Genomic DNA, 24,050 nt, shown 5'->3' on the forward strand with positions numbered 1-24,050 from the left:
TTGCCAATTCTGATGCTTTACTGGAAAATATTCACGATCGTTGAATGATTTTGGGTTTAATTTGTTGTTCATAAATCAAACACCACAAATATTTCAGGCAAACAAATTATTGATCATAATTTTACGTATTTAGCAAATTATCAATATTTAATCCACCAATATAAGCTAATGATTCAATTGTAGTATTGTTTTAATAAACAAAAATAGAGCTGAAACACCCCTACAACTATTCAACAATTGTCTGACCTATTTTGCAGTATAGTTTGTGCACGAAGTGTGCTTTTGTAATTATGTATACGTATTTGTTTTTCTAAATGAATACAAACGACAGATAAGCACTCAAACAGGGCTGCTGTTGTCAACATGGACAACTGCCGCCCTCTGCTGGCCATTTTATCATATCACCCATAGATGACGTCACGGGGATTTATTTGAGGTTTACACTACGTAGCACAGCGTGGTGGTGTGTTCACTGACATCTCGCAAATTTGATTGTCACGGATTGTTGCTGTAAAAGACGGCAACCAAAAATCGAAAGACACGTTAGAATGCCATACTGTATTGCTGTACTGTACTGATGAGTATGAATGAAAGCAAAAAAAAAAACATCTGCGTCCAAATATCACGTCATTGTGGGGGGAGGCTTACCGTATTTCACCACGAGGTGCCGATATTCTTCCTTCAAATTATGGCTTCTTGACCATGAAGCGTCTCTTCATCGGGAGGCTTATCCCACATGTAAGCATATTTATTCACTGTGAAACACATTCATAGGAATCATACTTAAATAGCGATTTAAACAAACATACACACGAGTGTTATTTTGTAGCTAAAAGAGGAAAAAGGCGTCGATTCTAACCAAACGAGAGTGGTCACGTGAGGTCACTTGATGTAGTGTTTACCAAATAGTGTGGCTGACCCCGGGAGGTGGTGACTTTTAGGTGGCTTTTAGAGAGACGGTTCTTTGGCCCGGCTCACAAAAAAAGAGTCGGCTCTTTCGGCTCCCGAGTGGCTCCTCGGATTTTGTCATGACTTATTAGTGTGTGAAATTAATTTATAATGTGAAATACACATGATATCAAATGTTTACTATTTCAACCATTGGGAAGTGGTTAGCGTGCAGGCCTCACAGCTCGGAGACTCGAGTTCAATTCCACCGTCGGCCATCTCTGTGTGGAGTTTGCATGCATGCGTGGCTTTTCTCCGGGTACGCCGGTTTCCTCCCCCATTCGAAAAAAAAAAGGTTGATTGGCCACTCCAATTTGTCCATAGGTATGAATGTGGGTGGGAATGGTTGTTTGTCTATATGTGCCCTGGGATTGGCTGGCCACCAGTCCAGGGTGGACCCTGCCTCTTGCCCAAGGACAACTGGGATAGGCTCCAGCACCTATGCAACCCTTGAATGAATGAATGCAACTTTTTTCCTCCTTATAGAATAGGACTATTTTCTCTTAATATTTTGGCTTTATTCTCAAAAAATGACATCATTTTCAGCTATTTTAACTATCTTCTTGTAAATGTTTTTTCCCATAATATTATTACATTATCCTTATAATATTGTAACTTTTTCAGCAATCAAATTCTCAAATAATTGAAACTTTATTACGTTGTTTGTTTTTCTTTACGATTTCAATTTTATGCGACTAAAATGACATACATTTTCTTTTGGCTTTTTCCTGAGCCACAACAGCAAGTTCCGCATACTGATTTTTGGCTTATTTTTGTAAAAATATCCCTATTTCTCATAAGATCACAAGTTTTTTCTTTTAATATTTTGACTTTATTCAATTTTTTAAATGTTTTTTTCATCCATTTTTGCTGTTTTTTTAGTAGTCAAAATAATGTCACTGGTCATATGTCAAATAGTATAGTATTATAATAGTATTATTGATATAAAATACCCAAACATTTCCTTCAGCGACACAAGAAGACAGCATTTGGATGTGAACTTTAAATAAAAGCAGCCAACTCTTAAAAGGAGTGAAAAGAAAGAAAGAAATCAGACAGGTAGGAAGGTTTTAGTGCGTATTGATTGTCGGTGATGGAAGTGTGGCTACTCATAGGGAGCGTGTTCATACAACAGACATGACATAGTTGTGCTGCATAGCTCAAAGGGGTACTTTTCAGTCCTTAATGGAGGGTCCACAGCTCGATGTGTCCACAAATCCAAAAAGTCATCATCAAAAGCTAAGAAACGTGTACGATGTGGGAATCTCTCACATTATTGCCAGGAATATTTCTTGCAGGCATGCTCCCATCTGCACGTTGGACCACAAAAGGGTCTTCAAGGTCCTTTAAAACAAAAAAAAAAAAGAAAGTCTCACACCTCCAAGTCAGAGTCACTGTCTGTTACTGAGAGAAGCGTTTCGCCGTCCGCTCGTGTCACGTTCAAGTCTGGACTGCAGCTGCCTCCGCTCAGTGGATGATGAGTGCCATTGGAACACAGGCGGTGGTGCTGCAACCTGGAAATGACATTTTTAGTCTCTATAGGGTGACCTTTGACCTCATTGGCCATACTTAAATGGAAGGTTTGTCAAAACCAACAGTGTGGGGAGATCAGGAAGACCCGGGTTAGTTTGTCTATATGTGCCCAGTGATTGGCTGGGGAGAGGCGGGGTACACAAAGCCAGCTGGGATAGGCTCCAGCATACCCCCTGCGACCCTAAGACCCTAAAAAATGGAAGCAATAATCTATAATAATAATAGCATTTTTATTCATTACAATTATATTGTATCCTTTGTTTTCAACACTGAAAATTGAAAAGTTGGGGGAGGAGGGGCAATTGTATTTTCATTACCCCCCGCCCCAAAAAATTATAAAATATTATAAAATATTATTTTTATTGATTAGAATGACAAATCAGGCCTGAAACCTAGAAAATTGACAAAAAAACCTGTAAAACTCCCCAAATATTTTTAGATGTATATATTATCTTATGTGATATTTTATGTATTATATATTTTAAAATATATAATATATATTAAATATGATTTTACTGTAATAATATTCACTCTTTATCCGACACACGACACTTTGGATTACTCCTCAATGAAAAGTACCTCACCTGTTTTTGGCTGCTGCAGCTCGGTCCCTCTGTCTCCGGTTCTTGAACCAGTTACCTACTTGCGTGGGTGTCAGCCCGGTGGCGTGGGCCAGCTCCCGCTTCTTGCCGGGATTCGGATAGGGGTCCTGCAGGTACCACTCTCTGAGCAAGCCGCGCGTACGCTCTTTGAAGCAGTGCGTCTTCTGCTCCCCGTCCCAGATGGTCCTGGGCAGGGGGAACTTCTTCCTGACGCGGTACTTGTCCACGGGACCCAGGGGCCGCCCTCGAAGCTTCTCCGCCTCCCGGTAGTGCGCTTCGAGCCACATGGCCTGCAGCTTGCCGTGCGAGGCTCTGGTGAAGCGGTGCGTCTCCAGGATGCGGTAGAGCTCCCGGAAGCTGCCGCTGTGGTAGGCCACCACAGCTCGGGCCCGCTGCACGGATTCGTTCTCCGAGATGGAGTCCCGGCCGTCCGCTGTCATCGGGAGGGACCAGAGGAAGCGGGCTAGACGCTCGATGTCACCGGTCTCCTCCAGGGTCTCGCACACGCCGGCGATCTGCGCGGCGGAGAAGTACAAGCCGGGCAGGGACAGGGGCGCGCAGGAGGCAGAGGCGTCATCCGGGAAGCGTCCAGGTGAGCCATGGGCCGCCAGGCGAGGCAGGAGGAGGCGAGAAGCGGAGAAAAAGTCGAGAGGAGACCTGAACACCATGAGGAGCCGCACGGAGAGCCAGCAGGGAACCGTATGGACGAGGTCTGCTTCAGTCCGGACTCTTGAGCTCACCCTGGAGTCAGGGAGGGACCCCAGCCCTCGGTCCTGATTGGTTCGGACAGGGGCTGGTGACTGTTGTCATGGAGATGCTGTCCATCAAACACAGGGAGGGAGGGATGGGCATCTCACAGCGGGGCTGCTTTGGACCGGGGCCACTTTCCAACTGAAGTCAAAAAGTGGAGCATTCAGGCTGTGACAACACAAATGTAAAGAGTACAACTATCGGAATACTTCCTTTTTGGACATTTACCTTGAGACATGATTGGAGCCCTCTGACATGAAATAACACCCCTATAGTCACATTTACACTCCCGTTACCCAATCAACATAATAAGAAGATAAGATAATGGATTTCTAACCGGATTTTTAGGTTTCAAAGAAAAAGAGTCAAGATGGGTGACTGTCAAAGACAATTCAGTTTTGCGCCTCGGTCTGTGGTTGGGTGGCGTTAGCAGACTGAAAGACCGAGGCCGAGAGATTGACCGACACTCGTTGGCTGTTCGTTCATGACCGACAGTTGAGTTGGAACAAACGTGAACATGAGTGAGCGGACTGACTCGACACGGCTGACCGGGTCTATGCACAGGCGGAGATCACAGGCGAACGACGAATTGACCGAAATGAACGGATCTTTTTACTGAATAAACCGGAATGATTCGGTTCAGTGAAATGAAGGGTTTTGCCCACCCCTAGTGTGAAATGTGTCAACTGCAGATTTCTAGCTGGGTGCAAAATAGTTATTAGTGTTGTGGAAATGATTGCATACCTTCAACTTTAGCGTGAAAGAATATTGCATTTTTATGTGGAAATGAGTTGTAAGGGCAGTGAAACTGGAGGGTTTGGTCGCTCTATGCAAGAAGCGTAGAACATCACAGATTGCCAGTAAACAAATAGTCTACAGTAGATTGATAGCTACAGACTATTTGTTGACTTTCACTATGGGTTAGGGTTAGTGCAGACCTGTCGTATCGATGGTACTCCAGTTCAGTCTGTACACTACACAGAAATAAATCCATATCATCAGTTTCTAATCAGTAACCCTAACCCTAACCCAGTATTTCAAATCGGGGAAACAATTCTGCCCCCGGGGGGGTCATGATGAAAAAAAAAATGCAAACCACTGACCTAATCACATTTCCGTGTTCCCTAATATTGATAAAACTGCCTGCTAAGCCGCACCGCTTACTGTTCTGTGGCAAGATGAAAGTGTGGCATTAGTCTAATAGAAGAGCATTATTCAATCAACATTAACACATGTTGCTGGGTTGGGGCCATATGCTTTGGAGTGTGCCACTTTTTTATGCATGGGGGGCAGGGTGAATAAATAAATGAAGATTATCACACTTATCGCCACATGCAGACTCAATGATTGGGTTAGTGTACATGATGTTAGGCATGTAAACATAAAATAGCGCAAAACGAGACAGTAGAAGCAAAACTTCATGTTGAAGTACTGCTTATTTTGAGGCGGGACTGACATCATTATTCTTGTAAAAATTTTCCCCCGTCAAGTGTTACGTCAAGATTTTTCTTCAAATGTGGTCCTAAATGACAACTTTTCAACATGCTACATCCGCAATATATTTTCCATGGCATGTGTTAGCAGACCACCACATAGCAGACCTGTGTGATGGGAGATGTGATGAGGACGCCACTAAAGACACGGGACTGCACACAGGGATCTCTACAGGCTGCAATAGTACACGCTACAGGTTTATAGCGTTTAAAGGCATGTATCAGCATATACTTCATATAAATATACTTTCTGTGTAACCTACACTGCATATCGCAGTGTTGTGTTGGCTTTATTTGTGAAATGTATCACAGTAAAAGAACCCAACATTATTTTGAGGGAAGAGCTACTGCCCATATTGGTATTAGAAGTTCTGGACAATATCGGTAAGATGCCGCTTTGGGTCGTGGGGGTATGCTGGAGCCTATCCCATCTGTCTTCGGGTGAGAGGCGGGGTACACCAGGGCACATATAGACAAACAACCATTCCCACCCACATTCACACCTATGGACAATTTGGAGTGGCCAATGAAGCTATTTGCTGACTGATGTTGACCAACGCCCCAATGGAAGCGACAGTCACGGCCAGAGCTCCTCCAAGTTGAAAAGACATTCCTCAGATTGTGAGCAGGAAGTACTCACTCTCAAAGTGTGTGTGTGTGTGTGTGTGGGTGCGCGTTGTGTCATTAAGAGAGGCTGAAATGGCGACAATTAAGTCAATTCTGCTACATCTCCTTTCACAGGTGGGACAATAAGTGTGAGGGGGATGGGGAGGCTGGATGGGTGAAGATGTTGGTGGGGACACACAAAACCCAGCGTGCGATTATCCTGACGACACAAAGAGCCCAGCACATAATTAACCCCTCCGCTGACCTCTGACAATTTAACACTGATCTTGTAAGGCCCCAAACTTTAACCCCCCTCGCCCTCCGGAGCTCCTCCTACTCGTCTTCGTTAAGCCGCTAATTACTTCCTGGCTCTTTGTTGTACTTTTGTGCTCCTCGCTGTGCAGGAGAAGTTTGTGGCACAATGGCCAAAGAGAGGACATCTTTTCTCCACATTGTTTGGACTCCTGTGTGTGTCTTCATTATAATGACCAAGCATTTGGTTAGCTTAGCATCTAACCAGGAAGTACTGTTTGTTGTACGGTTTCTTACATTAAGTGTTAAAGAGTTTAGTTGTTGACCAGAAATGACGCTCATGGACGCAGTTTTCAAATATTTTGGCCGTTTCCTGAGAACCCAAGATCAGAAGAGCTTGTTGACACCCTCAAGTTGAACTCGGGATCGGAGAGAGGTACAGATTTCTTAAAATAAACGAGTTACAAGTGCTGACAGCTGAAAGCAAGCCAAGCTAATTGGCTAACTGCTGAAGCTCTAAGCGGCTGTCTAGCAACAATACTGGCCTTTGAAATAAGGCTCCATGATCAGAAATGGGGCAAAATATGCTGTTGAATGAGAAGGATTTGATATTCTATGGCGCCTTGAAGGCTGTAATGAAAGCGCAACAGCATAAGCCTGTAGAAACAAACTGTAGCACTGAGAAGGCAAGAACTAGAGGCCTGCAAACACAGACCGGAAATGCACAATCACGGAATGACAGCTTCGAGAGGAACTTCTCTGAGATCCATGATGCAGTCAAACAACTTAGGGAGGAAAATACAGCACAGTGTATTAATATCAAGGTACTACAGGATGATATCAAGGTAATGCGCTATGATATCAAGGTAACGTACGATGATATCAAGGTACTACAGGATGATAAAGGTAATACACAATGATATCTAGGTAATACACAATGATATCTAGGTAATACACATGATGTCAACATAATACAGGATGATACCACTGACTTGCACACCACTCTCAATAATTACCCCTCTGAGGTCCTGACCATAAAGTCCCTTTTTTTTTTTTACTCATAACTTTGGTTGTGTTCTTCCACATGCGTGACTAAGGTGTTTTTTTAAAATGAAAAATCATAATATTCAAATTGAAAATGTGTGTATTAGTATGTATTAGTGTGTTGTGTCATTGGGGTGGAGAGTGGTGGGCAGTGACAATAGCATGCTGTCAGGTACTGGACCCAAACAGTGGCGCTGACTCTCACATAATCTGAAGCTCTTTATTTACAAGTACGTTGCGTTCGGTTCAACATAAATTCATGATAGCTGTGGGAGACTGTGGTGTATTATTAGTCCAAACATGTTGAACTGCAAGTGATGTAGTATTCTGGCCACTAGACAGCAGTAATGTTACATGGATGAGACAGCCATCCTTCTTACATCGGATGCATGAGTGGATGCAGAGTGGGGAAAAAAAAGGTTCCTCCAATTCCGTGTGGAAGTGGTAAGTTTGTGGCTTCCGCACTCCGTTTGAAACCCTTCAGTTTACAAGAAATACATTTCAGGCTAACTGGTCAGCTCGCTAGTTGAACATTGAAATTAATTTTTCACGACCAGAGTCTGAAAATAATTAACAAATCTGAAAACAATTAACCGCTATAAATTAATTTTTGGCTGCAAACAGGCCAAACACAGATGTGCATAAAGACCAACACCTTCCTGCTAAATGAACAAACAAGATAATCGGATAATAAGTCTCGCTTCTAATCTGACATTAACGCAGCTGGGCCAGATGTGGGGCCACGATGTTACGAGCCATGGTGTGTTATTTTGTTGTCATGCCAGCACATGTCATGTTTGACATTTTAATTAGTAGCACGGCTGAGATAAACAGTTCAACAAAACAAAAACACGCATCTGGGTCACGGATATGCTGGAGCCTATTCCAGTTGACTTTGGGTGGGGTACACCAGGTTGTCAGCCAATTGCAGATTTTCAAAATATTTATATATTTTTTTATCCATCCATTTTTTTATACCATTTGTCCTCACGAGTGTCGCGGATATGCTGGAACCTATCCCAGACTTTGGGTGAGAGGCGGGGTCCACCCTGGACTGGTGGCCAGCCAATCCCAGGGCACATATAGACAAACAAGCATTCCCACCCACATTCATACCTATGGACAATTTGGGGTTGATCTTTTTGTATTACTATATTAATTTTTTAAAACAAAATCAAAATCACAAACTAGCTGAGACAGACTCAATTCCCTCTGCTGGTTGCCACGAGTAGCGCACTCCTCCTGTATCACTGCATACAATTTTATGGCATTTGAAAGAAGCCTTTTGGTAGTTTCAATCAAAATAAAAAACAGACATGCGTGAAAGGAGGCGGATGAAGCAGATGCGAGACAGCAGGCGGTGGAAAGTAAATTAAAAAGGAGGCAAAGGTGGGGCGACATTAGTGAGTGAAAAGAGCAGGGCCGGTGTTTGGGCCGGTGGCGGTAGGGCAAGTGTTGTCTGGTGTGGTTGGGGGGGTAAGCTGCCCTAATCCGCTGCATGTTAACCTATCTGAGCAGCAAGAGCTAGATTATCCCAGTAACAATGGCCCGCCGCTCATCTGCTAAATTACTCCACTCAAAATCATATGCTTCACGCAGGGATAAGCGTGTTCATTTTAGGGACGGAGGGGGGCAGCGAGGAGGTTATCAGGACATTTAATAACAGTGTATTGAAATTGGACTTTATCTCATCTAATTTTGGATCATTTCCAAAAGATTATTATGATTTTTTTTAAAGAGCAAGGATAGAGACTGCAAATGGCAGAAACAACTCAACAACGCCGGAAGGTGTTTTGCAATTAGAAACATCTTGGGGGGGGGGGGCAAAGGGCCATTTACAGCCATGCCAGTGGCTCGGCCTGACTGTATACAGACATGCATATAAATGTAGCGAAATTGCACATTAGGAGTTACAAAGTGACGTACCCCTTCAGACATGTGACCTTAAGCTAGGTACCCCCTCCTTCGGCACACTTAAAAAAGACATTGCGGGGGGGGTCAGAAAAGCAGGGTCTGATCAGCTCTGAAATTGAATGAAAGACTTTACGGGATGAAATGCATCATGGGAAGAAACTAGTTATTTTAAACATGTATTGGTACATGTATATTTCTTAGCTACCTTTTGAGTGTTAGGTTGCTGCATGATGATTTTAGCGACACAGTGTCTCAGACTGTTAAAGTAATAATGGGTTGACAAGTTCGTCTTGTGGTTTTTTTTGTAGCTCATCAGCTCACAATAGGCCGTTTTATAATGTGGACATGTGCGGCTGGGATAGGCTCCAGCATACCCCCATGACCTTAAACAACTTCATGCTCTGTCTCCTTTTAGCATTTTGCTCTGTAGTGTTTGCGCCGTGAGGTGTTCAGGCGTACTCGTAATTGTGAGCGTTAAAAATGTAACGTTATTAATGAAATACACTAGTTAGCACCATTAACGCAGCCCTAGTGAATTGTGAGGTTCTTATCTTGGCAAACTGTTTGGTTTTCTTACCACAAACAAAATGCCAAAGATTTAAAAGAGGACCCCCCCACACATGTGCTACTTTTAACAAGTCAGCGCGTTTAAGAGTATTCATCACCGAGTGGTTGCACACGTGCCCCCCCCCAAACAATCACCTAAATTGAATTTACCCCCCCACCAACTGAAATGATCCTCCTCTACTGTGTTATTATTATTAATATATTTAGATTGCTCATTCACATTTTAACACAAATCCCTTGATCCCCCTCTCCAGATTGAGAACACCTTAAGGACGCAATGTGATTATGATTAAATGATGATGTCACAGATTAGACCGGGCTCATTTTAGGTTTGCGTTGGTAGTACTGTATATAGTTATTTAGTTAGCAGCTAGTACGGCATGGAGTTGCTTGTTTAGACCCCTCCCTGCTTTATGGCAGGACCGTACCACTTATGATTCAGGGGCAGGAGGGTTCGGTTACATACAGCAAAAAGAGAAAACACATGACTTGAACAGAAGTCAAAGACTTGTTAAACGGGACCTGAGACTTGTTTGTATTAGCATTTTTTTTTTTAAAGGAAATCTCTGTACTTGGCATCTGTAATAACTCTAAATATTGATGACACATTAGGTTTTTAGCTTCTTACTTTGTCTTTAGCCCCCCCAAGTTTGCAATGAATAAATTGAAGGCTAACATGTTAGCTCGCTACTATGCAAATGCTCAATAATAATAATAATAGTATGAGTGTAGGGGTGCTATTTCAAGTCTATAGGGCACCAATAATGGTCAAATAAAAACCCTATTTGGAAAGTTATGAACAAGTTCTGTAAGCTGTAACTAGGAAAATATCCTATTGAAAATGTGCTTAACGTAGTGTGGTCAGGATTTAGCTTCTGGGCAACAAGCATGTCCAAACATTTTCCACCATAGAGGAAAAAAAGGGATACATGGCCCACTTATTTGGTATCTATGCTAAGAGGTTTCAAGACAAAACTGCATACCTTTGTGAAACTGGTGAAAAAGTGTATTTTTAGTATGAACTTCAGTCTCTTTCCCTCCGAAGCAACTCCTATGTCATTTTAACGGTGTGCTTAGGGTCATTGTCTTGTTGGAAGGTGAACCTTCGGCCCAGTCCGAGGTCCTGAGAACTCAGAAAACGTTTTTCTTCCAGGATATCTCTGTACTTGGCCAATTCATCTCCTTCAATTGCAACCATTCTATCATCCTGCAGCTGAAAAACACCCCCATAGCATGATGCTGCCACCTCCATGCTTCCATGCTTCTGGGAGTGTTTCACATCTGTGTGTACATTAATGAGACAGTACCATTTTTACTTTTTGGGAAGGGAAAGCGTTTCCATATGGGCTCAAAAGGCATAAACAGAAAGTAAGTACTGTTTGCAAAGCCTGATCCCGATTAATACAGATGACCATAGGACTATCAGTAAAGGGGACTGCTAACGTTTGCATCACTTCTGGAACAGATAGGATGGGATTGCATGATTTAGATACGAGGTTAGGGTTGGGCCATTGTTACTCGAAGCGCTTTGTCTGCATTCCTATCCAGACCTGTGCCAACATTTGCAAATTCGCTGTGCAACAAAATGCCAACAATACGTGCCACTTTAACGTTAATAAGAAGGCAAAGGCAGCACTGACCTCAATGTCACGCCTTTTATTTTGAAAACTCACAGCACTTCCTGTTGCTGACCGATTTTTCTTCCTTCTTCAGAAAAGGAGCTGCACTTTGTCCACAGCCGGCTATATTTGTTGTTTTATTTCATATATAGACGCTTTCTGTAATCAAATGTGAGTGCAAACAAACAACAGCAATACAAACGTGAACCAGAAACAACCGGATTATTAAAACGACGACTTGACCCACTCTAAGTGAGCAGCTAAGAGTAACCTCATGGACAACATTAAAAAAAAAAAACAAATAGGAAGGGGGGGGGGGAACAGAACATGCCGCAATGTGCACTTCCAAATGTGGTGGGTGGGTGGGTGGGTGCGGGGGGGGGGGGGGGGGGGGTAGGTGGGGAAACCCCCCCCAGACACTCCACCACTCAAAAAAAAAAAAAAAAAAAAAAGAGTCCAACCAGTGATACTACACTCACCCCTTCCTATCCCAAAGAGGTCCATCCTCTTCCTTTCTTCTGTTATGATTATCATCACTATGACGACACAAAGACAAAGGGAGTCAATCAGAGTCCCGAGGTCATTCGGAGGTGTGGGACCGGCGAGACGGGGCAGTCAGTGTCAATCAATGACTGTCCATTTCCTCATGCATCACGGCCTGTGAGGGTGGCACATCACATACAGTACAGTATTGGTGCTGCGTCCGGGTGTGCGTGTGTAAGTTTGCGGAAAGGGGGTGTGTGTTAAGGGGACCCCCCTTAAAAAAAAGTTCAGGAGAAGAATTTAAAGTCTTTATCCACCATCTTCTCTTGACCATTCTTCACAACACACACACACACACACACACCTCATGTCATTGTGAAGTCAGGCGTCGACATTCAAAAAAAACCCCCAAAAAAACAGCATAAATGGTAAAAATGATCTCTACCATCACAATGCTTCAGTTCATAAAATCTTGACACCCCCCTCCTACTGAGAGACATGTGTGTGCATATTGTTGTCCCCACTGCTCCAATAACACACACACAACCAACATACACTCCAACATACACAAGTCCCCCCTTTTAAGTAGAGAAAGAACATGGCGCAATGGAGAGACACACTCCTCCTCCTCCTCCTCCTCCTCCTCCTCCGAGCGGATGCACTCAAGCACAGAGAGGGGATGCGGGTGGTTGCCGTGGCTACCAGGGGTCTTCCAGTTCACCAGCACACTAGGTGGGTAAAAAGAGATGGGGAGATGGGGAGTTATTTACGTTTGCTCCGCTACTAGTTGCAAACGCGGGGAAACCAGAAGCTCTGATGATGACTCACCTTTCATCATGAGGGCACCTGTTGGGTCTTAAGAACATTTGGTCGTGTGTGTAACTGCGACGTTATTCATATTTGATTGTGTTGTGTTATTTACGAACCCTGCACGTCAGTGGATGATGGGACGGTGATGGAGGTTAATGATTGAAGGCAGATTACAGTGAGAGACACAAACACACACAAACGGACATATCACAATACCTGTATCTATTTTATTTGTATACCTTTGCAAGACTGATTTGGCCCCATGTAAGCACACACACACACACACACACACACACACACACACATACACAGAGTGTTAAGAATTACATTACTTAAGTGCTTCGGCTGTCATAATAAACGCTAGCTTGTTGGCCATTATGTGAAATATTACTCCCACTGAAACTTCAAGATGGCACTAATTACTTTTTCTTTTTTTTTTACCTCAACCTGAACACCTAAATGTGCTGTGGAAAACACCCCCCAAACAAACTGGGATTGGTACTAACAGTTACTAAAGCAGAGAATACGCTCAGTAGCCCAGATTGGTCATCTGCTCAACCACTCGCACACAACCATGCATAAGAACACAAACCCACAAACACAAGCACACGACACACAAAAAGTGTATGTTCCAAGTTAGAAAGTGGAAGAAAATCTTGTTCTGAGACTCCCCTCTTTGTCCCGTCTGTTGGGCAAGTGCAGGGTCGGAGGACGCCGGAGTTGCCGGGGTGGTACAGGGATTGTGTTGGGAGGATGGGGTTGGGGGGCGGGGGGTTACCAGCCAGACAGAGAGAATACTGTTACGCCAAGGCTCTATTTTGCATTGGCTGCTTCAGCTGATGGGGCCATGTTGAAAAAATGGCTGCTTGGAGTGGCGAAGGCGGTGTAAGTACGGTAGAACTTGAGCAGACAGGCCGGCATTGTTCAGATCACGATGGAGCGAAGACGGTGTGTCTGTTCAAGTTCTGTGATGGAGAAGCAGACGGGAGGGGGGGTGTCTGTCAATCAAAACATTTGGCGGTGGAGGGGAAGGGGTGACAGAAGGAAGGGCTGCTCAGTCAAAAGGAAGGATCAGAATCGGGAGTGAGCACATCTTGGCAGGCCTCTGACCCTGCGGCGATGGGTGAGGGCGGGGGCGAGCGGGGAGAGGGAGGGGAGGCGGATTGCTCCCAGTTATCATCGTTGCCGTCGCCGCCTTCCTCAGATGTCCTCCCTTCCTCAGGACGCAGTTGGTAGGTGCCCAGGGACTCCTCCAGCACCGCTCGATACTGCCCCCGGTGGTGCAGGCGGAACTGCCGCAGCGCCTCCAACAGATGTGCCGCCGTGCTACCTCCCTCCTCACTCTCCTCCTCTCCCCCCGCACAGGCCTGAGGTGACACGCCAGGGGTCAGACTCTGCAGGCACGCTCCACAGACACACACATTCACAAACATCGAGCACACGTTAGCGTGACACAGCCAGGGGCATTCTCGCCGCCGCTGCAACGCCACGCCAGCGCTGCCTCAACCCTCTACCCTTTGCCAAATTTGCTCAGTGAGGAGGCCTGCCAGTCAAGACCAGACGAACTAGACAAAATACACACAGAGCCTTCAAAGATACTGAATGCCTTCGCCGCTACTTCTCTTTGGCCACACTTGATTGGCCAGACTTTGCACTTTAGGATATTTGTCAGACAAAGCACACGTTCGTTACTGTCCAACATGGAACACGAGTTTAGATGGATACAAACACACGCACGCACAGAGTTGGCTGATGGAGGTGTGTGTGTGCTATTGTGAGTGGGATGCATGGCTCAAAGGTGAAGGGAATAAAAAAAAAAAAGGTGGACTCACCCCTTCTTCTTCTTTGTGAGGGTTCAACTTGTTGTACACCGCCTCAATCACGCTGCGTCTGCAACACACACGCCAGCTCCCTTAGCAACAACACACAGCAGACTTGACACACTTGTGTTAGACTCATGTGCTTACTTGCTTGCCAGGCCGCCACCCGGTGGAAGGTTGGGGATGTTCTCTGTGGTGATGCTCCTCAGCACAGACAGCAAGTCTGGGGTCCCGGCCTCGCCGCAGTTTGCAAGGAGCTCTGAAAAGACAAGAGGAAATGGATGAGGGCATCGTGCTGCCATAACCTGGGTAGGTGAAGGGGGAGTTGTCTCTGACCCTCAACGCGGGCCTCCAGGTATTTGTCTAACTCCTCCTCTTTCTTTACAGCCTCCTCTGAGATCTTAGGCGCGCCGGGTAAACACACCAAGACGACGCTCATGTTATCTCTGCTGCCCTGCAGCGTGACGGGCGACACAGCAAACACAATCACATTTACACAGTTGGGAAAGATGCAAAAGACAACTAACGGCACGCGCATTTTACACAACAAAATCAAAACAAAGCTGACAATTTAACCAGTAAAAGGTGGTGTCGCCTGAGGTTCACTTTGAACTATTAGCATGTCAACACAGTGTGCTTGATGCAAACAAGTCCTACTCCTTAAGGTAGTTGAGTTGCAGGGAAGCAGATGTTTTGTTGTACTAAATTTGGCAGGAGGCGGAACCTCGCTGCTTTTACTCTGCAGCAATCCCCGCTAGCAGTAGACGTGTGAATGAGCAGAGCTTACCTTGTGCAAGCAGGTGTCCACCACTGAGTTACACACTTTCTCCAGGTCGTCGCACACCAGAAGACGCGAGTGCACAAACTCACACAGCTCCTCGTTGGACATGACGTCCCAGATCCCGTCGCACGCCAGCACCACAAACTCATCGCCTTCAACAGCCCGCTCTAGCACACACACTTCAGGCTCCGGGCTCACCAGCTGCTCTGTGGGTCCCTTACCATCCACACATTTGTAGTCATAGTCCCCGAGGGCCCGGGATACGGCCAGGGAGCCGTTTACCCTTTGGATCATGACTGAGCCACCGGCCTTCTGGATTCGCTCCTTTTCTCGGGGGTTGCAGGGTTTGTGGTCCTGGGTGGAGAAGCCCACTTTGCTGTCTCGGCTTAGCACGGCCCGAGAGTCCCCGCAGTTAATGAAGTAGAGGTGGGTAGGGCTGAGCAGCACGCAAACGGCTGTCGATCCACTGCGGTCCAAGCCCTGCCGCAGGTCAGAGAAGCTGCGCATGTACTCGTCGATTTTCAGGAAACCTGCACGGATGCCGTCCTTCACGCCCTCCACGGAGCCAGGCCCGGACCCGAACTCTGCTCCCCCCGACAGGATGTGTTCCAGCAGGTGGCCGGAACAGTAGTTGGCCACTCGGGAGCCTGCATGGCCGTCGTATACGGCAAAGAAGGACCAGTCGGTGAGTCCATGGGGGAGGCCTACCACGGCCGTGTGGGCATCCTCCATCTCCACCCGCCAGCCCTGCATGGAGCTCAGACCGTAGTGAAGGCCATTGCCTTCGCCGTGAGCACTGTGCTTCTCAGTCTTCGGCTTGTCCAGGAACGCACCCATTGCTGCCTACAGCTGAAGAGGACAGAGATGAGTTACCTTAACACAATGAATGCATCACATATTAAACCTGAATCATTACTTAAGTATCCATTCAAACAACCCCTCTAAAAATTATCTGGGGGGGCGGTTTGTGTGTGTGTCAGCAGTTCAGTGGGACTAAACTGCTTCTCGTATGGTAATAAGTGATGGAGTGCTTTTAATGACTTAACGCACAGTGAGAGCCAGAGTTCCTGACAAGAAGACAAGGATCGCAGGAGGAGGAAGCGTGAGGTGGAGGATTACACTGCGTCTGTAAAGCCTCTTGCCAAGACAGGCAGCTAATACCATTACTAGACCTGGCAGGAAATGGGACACCACACTGGAGCGTCAGCAGAGTGAAAGTTCCACCTGTCAGGTGGTGAGTTGGGATGGAATCTGGGCGGCGGGAGGGTTACCGTATTGAAATGAATAAAGCTAGCTAGTCGTGTCGTGGCTGCATCTATCTGACCGACTTGAGTGTGTTTGGGTAGATATCTGGTTTCTTCTCAAAATCAATGTCATTTTCCTTTCAGCCCTGCATACAAATTTCCAACAAGCCAATCTCTTTCCACCCAAAGCTCGGTAAAATGCTACCATGTCAGTGTGTGTGGGCGTGTGTCCGTCTCGTGTTTTCCTCTCAGAACCTGCATGTCATGTAATCATCATGAAAATATACTAATCGAATCCGAGTCACGCACACACAACCACACAAGCTGACCCCTGCTAGCTTCCATTCACGCTCTGGAAGAGGCGATTCGGCCAACCGAACTGTTCAGTGTTTATAATGATTTTGTGCCATGATTGAGTGGTCTACTGAGTAAATACTTCCACACACCAACTCTCGATGACAGCATTTGATTGATCAACTTGGCTTGTTTATATCATTTGTATCGGTATAAGTAATGTTCTTATTAATGGAAAACTAACTGTATACCAGTATATAAAAAATATCGCCCAATCCGAGTCACAATAATCGTGATATGAAGTTAGAGCCCAAATTTGCATAAGGCAAGCGCTGTAGCGCTCATGAGATCATGGAATCAATAGAAAAAAAGTAATAGAAATCAGATGCACACTAAGATATTGATTTTCTGCCTGTGTATTACGTCCCACACGCCATGTGCCCAAAAAAGGCTGCTAAGGAGTGACTACAACTGCTTTCATAGGAATGTGTGTGGCGTCATTGTCAGCGTGTGAGGAGACACTCTATAAATACATTAGGCCGGTTTGAATTTCATGTGCGGGGCGGGACAGTGGGTCATGCGCACACGCTCCTGTTAGCCTGTGTGACATGATTGTTGAACGAGAAACCCTCCACAAATCCCAGCAGCTACTGGAGACGTCGCCTAGCTCTGTCTGGTATCCTGAGAAAGTGTGCCTGCAAGTGTGTGTGTGTTGTGCGTGTGTGTGTGTGTGTGTGAGAAGCGAGAGCGTAGAAATCTGGTATGTTCACCAACAGTGATTCTGGCTAAAAATAAAACAAACATGCTGTCATCGCCTAGCAACCACCCACCCTGCAGTGCAAACATCAAGGCTTAGCTTCATTCAGCAACAACGCCCCCCCCCCCCCCCCCCACACACACACACACACACTTGGTCGCCTGGAAGAGAGCAGAAAGAGGAATTGCATCATCCGGCCTTTAAAGCAGTGGCAGATCTGGGGTGGGAGATCACATGCTAAGACTAACACTTTCTAACTTGACAAGCTGTTGTCAAAACAAACACGCAAAAAAACCCAACATACAAACCAACCGCTTAGCCCCACAGAACGTCACCCACAATGTGATCATTGCTGAAAAGCAACACCCCCAACCCTCTCAACTCTCAGACGCACGTGTCTGCCAAAAACCACTGACGAAGAGGGAAGTAGAAGGTCGGGTGGGGATTACATAACGCTGCAGAGAGGCTGCTCTTGAGCAGAGGAGCGCTCAAACACACATAAGGTAAATTCCAAGTTTTTTGGTGGCTAGTTAGTTCTGCTGGCTCCCAAATTCCACACACCAACAACCACCTTTGTCATGTGGCTGACTGCTAGCATTACAGGGTGTTATGGAGGGTATTACAACAGAAGCAACAATCAACTTTACTCACTGGTGCCTGAGGCCCCTCCCACTTACCCAAATCAATCCCTGTGACACAAGAATGTGTATAACGGCCACATGCTATAATAGGCTTGACGTGAGGTGCCAAATCAAACAAACACAGTCGCTGACGTTTTAAATCAGGGGTCCCCCAACTACTTAGCCACCATTGCGGCTAAAAGTTTCCTGCGGCCCCGTCGATGGACCCGGTACCGGCATTTGTTTAAAGCACTTTAAAAAATTGTAAATAACTTGTTGGACAGGATAGCTTTATACTGGTGAAGGGCTGCACGGCGGACGAGTGGCTCGTGCGCAGACCTCACAGCTAGGAGACATGAGTTCAATTCCACCCTCGGCCATCTCTGTGTGGAGTTTTCATGTTCTCCCCGTGCATGCGTGGCTTTTCTCCGGGTACTCCGGTTTCCCCCCCCATTCCAAAAACATGCTAGGTTAATTGGCCACTCCAAATTGTATCACAGGTATGAATGTGGGTGGGAATGGTTGTTTGTCAATATGTGCCGTGGGATTGGCTGGCCAGGATGAAGGGCATCATTATTTCGTTAAGACTGAAGGAAGCCAACCAGTGTGTCTGTGACATCCTTCGAGAAGGTACTGCACCATGAAAAGGTCTCCAAAGGAATAACAGTGCAGTCCTTTGTACCACGTTGGATAAGGCTTCACAGTAAGTGAATAGTATTGCAGACATGTTTGTCAGAAAATAGGTTTGAGCATGGAACAGGAACGCTACCCAGCAGAGCACAGACCTCTACAGTCAAAACAGAAAGGACTATGTCCTAGCTTGGAAGTACAGAAGACGAACACAACATTTGTTAACTTGTTGTTCTGTGATTCTGTGTGTAATTTTCCTTGAAGTTGTGGTCAACAACGCTAGGCAGGCAGCTTGGCCTTAACTGACCATGTGTTATCATTTTACATTAGCACACTTGACCACACCCTTTTCTTGCCAACCTCAAAGATCGTATGCTATAGCAGTGGTTCTCTTATTTTCTGTCATGCCCCTTCTAGGGGACAGAAATGTTTTCAAACCCCCTCGGTTTGAAATACTATTGAGAAACTGACATTATTTATTACTCTGTACTGTACAGACTGAACTCACAACTGAAACCAGGAAAATGCAAGAAACTGGAGAGCAGTGAGGCCTAGAATTACGTATGCAAGAGTCAAATTGCATGCCAAGTACGATAAATTTGTACATATTGGCAGTTCTGCACTAACACTGAACCCCCTGCCTCTCGGGCCCACCCCAATATTCGAGAAACAGAGCTAATGCAGGCCTTCTATTGAGGCCAATGTAGCAGAAACTAAATACTACAGCCATCAAGCCACTGAAAGTATTTTGATTCCAGCCAACTTTGCAACGCCTTCGCTCACACGACTGCTGCACAGCTGTTAGCATGTGTCAACACACAACCCCCCTCCATGTTTTATCAGCATCTTTTGTCCTTGCACAATGGCAGTATCTGGCCAGCACAAGGTACCGTACACATGCCCAACCCTGAGGGACGCCATAAAAGCCTAACCTTTTTTGGATCCTGTTAAAAGCCGCGCCACACAGTTCTACACTAACTACAAGCGAGAGCGTGATCTGTGGCTTATTCCAGCATCAGGCTTAACAAATGTTAAGTCCAGGCTTAACGAAATAAAAGTGTGTATGGTAATTCAAAATGTCACAAAGATAAAAATGACAATAAAAACAGGATTTAACAACAATAGTAACTAATGTAATAATTAGTATTATAACTCACGCTCAATCACACACATGCTTTCACGATCACAAACTGTGCCTGTCGACATCACGAGTAGTTCTTTCATGTAATTCATAGACATGTCCTGGAAGTACCAAGAGAGAGTTTGTGTTTCTTGATGCGTGTTTGCTCCAAGGACGTTCCCCCTCTCTGATCCAGCCTGGTTTGGCGTTAAGTGCCACTCACGCTGACTCCGGTTGGCACAGTGGCAAGCATCCACTCTGGCTGAGGATGCCACGCTAGCGAGGGCAGATGTCCACGCGATAACGAGCCTTGTATACAGGAAGTTCTTGTAAACAACATCGGTATTTGCCTGCACACACATGGCCGATATCACTACAACTTTGTGCGTGAAACGTGGGCACATGCTGTTGTCATGATCAGGTGGGTTCTACCCGGTTGGTGCTGGACAGACATGGTGGGGCGGAGTCTAGAATGAACCGCTTATATTGGAAATATCAGATACAGGCCAATATCATATGATACCCTTTTTTGTGCCGATATGAGCCCGATATCTGATATAAATACCGGACCAGGACACCTCTAACCTCATTCACAGTCGCGGTGTTTTGTGTCACTTTTTAGGTTTTTATGGCTACCCTCAGCTTATTGTCACCTATTGCAGCTTTATAGTGACTTAACAACAACAAGTACTGTACACTACTCCTTGCCTTGAACAGTACACAATAAAAGCTGTTGAATGATTGGAGGGCAGTTGTCAAATATAGTCAGAAGACTGAGACTCAATCAGGCACTTTGACCTTTGAAACCAAAGGTCAAACAGCATTTTGTTTTGGGTTAATTTTTTTTGCATTCCTCCTCCCTCCTTCTGGCTCTTTATGGCTATATATGAAAATAAACTGTTTATTTAAGTCCAGTTTTTTAATGTTAGTATTAGTTTTGTTTCGCATATTTGCTTGTGGATTGACTGACTAAAAAAATGGACCTTTGATTCATTGAAGCTTCTTTATGGACCTGTAAGAGAAGCTTTCCATCCACATCCAGTATGACTGCTGTATTAAAAAATGTCTTTACCAAGTCCTGCTCAATTGGGTCCAAATTGTGTTAATACTGCTGAACAGAACCACAATAATAAACAACAACCACAGCGATTATTTGAGTGTATCCAATATTGTGCAGGTAATGTACTTTGTTGTGTGTGTACTTGCTAGCGTAATCTTAGCAATGTTAAGCTAGATAGCCAACCACTGACAGGTCAATGACAACTTTAACCGTCACAGCCGCCACGTTTTAACACCAAACAGCCATGTCAAAAATGTCACATTTTGAAACCTTCATATATTCTGGGTTCATTGTGCATGCAGTAAACTATTCAAAACCTCAATTTAGATTTTTATAGCATACAGCTCAAGAAAACCCCAAAATCCATGTGTCATAATATAAGAATATTCTGACGGTACTCAGTTACTCGGTCACTAAGTAATCAGTATGCTAATTACTCTGTTTGCAAATAAAATTAAGAAAAACATCAGACTTCTAGGCTTTGATAAAAAGAATTGGGACTGTTGACCGGTGGCCCAAAGTCCTGTTACCTGACGAAAAGCAAATGTCTCATTTGGAAATCAAGGTCCGAGGGTCTTAAGGAAGACTGGAGAGGCACAGGACAGAAGGTGCCTAATGTCCATTGTGAAGTTTCCTCAGTCTGTGATGATTTGGGGTGCCATGTCATCCACTGGTGTTGGTCCACTCTGTTTTATCAAGTGCAGAGTCAACGCAGCTGTCTACCAGGAAATCCAGCAGCACCCCATGTTTCCTTCTGCTGAAAACTTTCATATTCCTACATGACCTGGTTTACTGACAATGGTTTTGCTGTGCTGGACTGGCCTGCAAATTGACCTGATGTCGTGTGAAGAAGAAGATGAGTAACATCAGACAGAACAACAGAGATGAGCTGAAGGACGCCATCCGTAACACCTAACAGTGCCACAGGCTGATTGTCTCCAAGCCAGACAGAAATAAAGCAGTGATTTGCGCAAAAGCAGCCACAACCAAGTATTGACTACGGTAATCAAACATAATTTTCAGTGGATTGCAATTTTTGTATTTATAAATTCCATTTTCTTAATTGTTTTGATAAAATCATGGATGTTTGGTTTTCACGAACTAAACACTATACACATCAAGATTTTAAACATGAAAGGCTTGAACAAATTCAGTTGTGTAATAAATCTAGGGCATATGAACGTTTTTGTAATGATATTACGGAAGAAAATGAACTTTTACACAATGTTCTAATTTCTGACATGGCTCATTTGGGAAGGAGGACCAGCAGTGAAGGCACAACTGTTTATACGTTAGTTAAAAGGAGCTTTAATTTACAAAAGAAAATGCGTCGTTGTGTTTATTACGGAGAGTTCACTTGGAAACTTCAAGTAATAGCTTCGGGTTTTTTATTCTACAGACGCCAGGACAAGGCAGGCCTGCCTTGCTAGGCCGCTGAAACAAGTTGACGGTTTGGCAAACATGAATGAGGCGACGAGACGATTAAAAAATACGTATCTTAAAATAGATGGCCGCATGTTGATTTAACTACATAACACGTAAATAACGAGCCAAACTAGTAAGAAAAACCCCCATTGCTCGAGTGTTGACAGACGCTAATGTTGGCTAGCTAGCGTGCTAATGCTAACATCAAATCCTAGCTTATCAAACTCCAGCTAACAGCGCTCGCGCGCGCGTACACACACTTACTTTAGCATGCCACTTACGTTTTCCCGTCGTTCGGATCCAATCTTGATGATCCTCTTGGCCTCTCCGTTGGCGTGAAGGTGTTATCGCCGGAGCTAACGTTAGCTAGTTAGCTGAGTTGTGTTTCCTGATTTGACCAACAAAAAATAACTGGAGATTGGCCTCAGATGAGCGGCGTTAAGTCCTTTCTCGGTGGTTCCCTGCTTGGATGGCCTTGATTTTTACGCATGTTTGATGCCACTTTTGTTCCCCTACGTTAAACGCAGACGATTCCGGTCGTTGGTGAAGGCAAACGAGGCCAGCGAGATGTGGCTAATATTATACAAGAGTGGCAAATGTAGCAGTTTCCTCCATTGAGAGGCAAGACAGCTTTCCTTCGACTTAGGGTGCTGAACAAGAAGAGGTGTTATTTTGGGTACATGCTCTCTGATTGGTCCCAACCCCTTTGCTAGACGCCGGCTAATTTGCTGCTTTTTGTGTCAATTAGCTCAAAGTGACGCACCGATTGGTCTCTTACTGACGTTTATGCGACGCACGAGGTCGCGCTCGACAACGACACCTGCGTACGCCGGAGAGGTGGAAATAAACCGGCGTGGACCTCGATTGTCTAACGTCAGCTCTCGAGGGTACGTTTCGAAAGTGGACTCATAGGTCAAGTACACACCACTGAAAAAGTAATATGAAATCCCTTGGTTTGTGTACTTTGATGTTCAAAAGTTGTCAACATCGCCACCAAACCAGTGAGCGCTAGTGATCTGTGTAAACGGAAGGTCCTGACGCTGGAAATCAAAACATCTCGCCACATACAGTATGTTGGCCTGACTGCTGGAGGTGGGTGATACGGTATTGTAGTCTCAATCCGATACCAAGTTAATGCATGATCAGTATCGCCTATATCAATACCAACACTTTTGCAAAAATGCCATTAATTTAAGTATTTTCATTAATTCATTTTCTACCGCTTATCCTCACGAGGGTCGCGGGGGTGCTGGAGCCTATCCCAGCTGTCTTCGGGCAAGAGGCGGGGTACTGGTGGCCAGCCAATCCCAGGGCACATATAGACAAACAACCATTCCCACCCACATTCAGCCCTATGGACAATTTGGAGTGGCCAATTAACCTAGCATGTTTTTGGAATGGGGGAGGAAACCGGAGTACCCGGAGAAAAGCCACGCATGCACGGGCAGAACATGCAAACTCCACACAGAGATGGCCGAGGGTGGAGTTGAACCCTGGTCTCCAAGCTGTGAGGTCTGCGCACGAACCACCGTGCAGCTAAGGAACTATTTTTCTTAAATCAAAACCCTCATGGCCTAGTAGTAGCCCTGTGGTCTGCCGAGACAAAAGTTGAATTTTTTGTCCCATTACATCTGGTGCAAAAGTAATGTTGCATTTCAGAAAAAGAACATCATACCAA

The 24,050-nt window shown here is 45.2% G+C and overlaps 2 protein-coding genes across 3 annotated transcripts; both read right to left on the minus strand.

The window, feature by feature from the left end:
- Window positions 1-1,716: 1,716 nt before the first annotated feature.
- Window positions 1,717-6,539, minus strand: six3b (SIX homeobox 3b). The gene is made up of 2 exons (XM_058062396.2): window positions 3,066-6,539; window positions 1,717-2,462 (listed from the first exon to the last, which is right to left on the minus strand). Exons 1-2 carry the CDS (start codon window positions 3,749-3,751, stop codon window positions 2,321-2,323), a joined length of 828 nt encoding a protein of 275 aa, XP_057918379.2. The 5' UTR covers window positions 3,752-6,539; the 3' UTR covers window positions 1,717-2,320.
- Window positions 6,540-11,350: 4,811 nt separating this feature from the next.
- On the minus strand, window positions 11,351-23,065 carry ppm1bb (protein phosphatase, Mg2+/Mn2+ dependent, 1Bb). Of its 2 annotated transcripts, none has more exons than XM_078788670.1 (6): window positions 22,654-23,065; window positions 15,229-16,071; window positions 14,778-14,895; window positions 14,589-14,700; window positions 14,454-14,511; window positions 11,351-13,988 (listed from the first exon to the last, which is right to left on the minus strand). In XM_078788670.1, exons 2-6 carry the CDS (start codon window positions 16,057-16,059, stop codon window positions 13,680-13,682), a joined length of 1,428 nt encoding a protein of 475 aa, XP_078644796.1. In that variant the 5' UTR covers window positions 16,060-16,071; window positions 22,654-23,065; the 3' UTR covers window positions 11,351-13,679. The 2 variants fall into 2 exon arrangements, with proteins under 2 accessions (XP_078644796.1, XP_078644797.1); XM_078788671.1 differs by having other exon boundaries at window positions 11,351-12,539; window positions 22,654-23,059.
- Window positions 23,066-24,050: the final 985 nt, after the last annotated feature.

This window comes from Doryrhamphus excisus, unplaced genomic scaffold (genome assembly GCF_037039965.1).
Source record: "Doryrhamphus excisus strain RoL-2023G ecotype Guam unplaced genomic scaffold, RoL_Dexc_Guam_v1.1 HiC_scaffold_24, whole genome shotgun sequence".
Lineage (NCBI taxonomy): Eukaryota > Metazoa > Chordata > Actinopteri > Syngnathiformes > Syngnathidae > Doryrhamphus > Doryrhamphus excisus.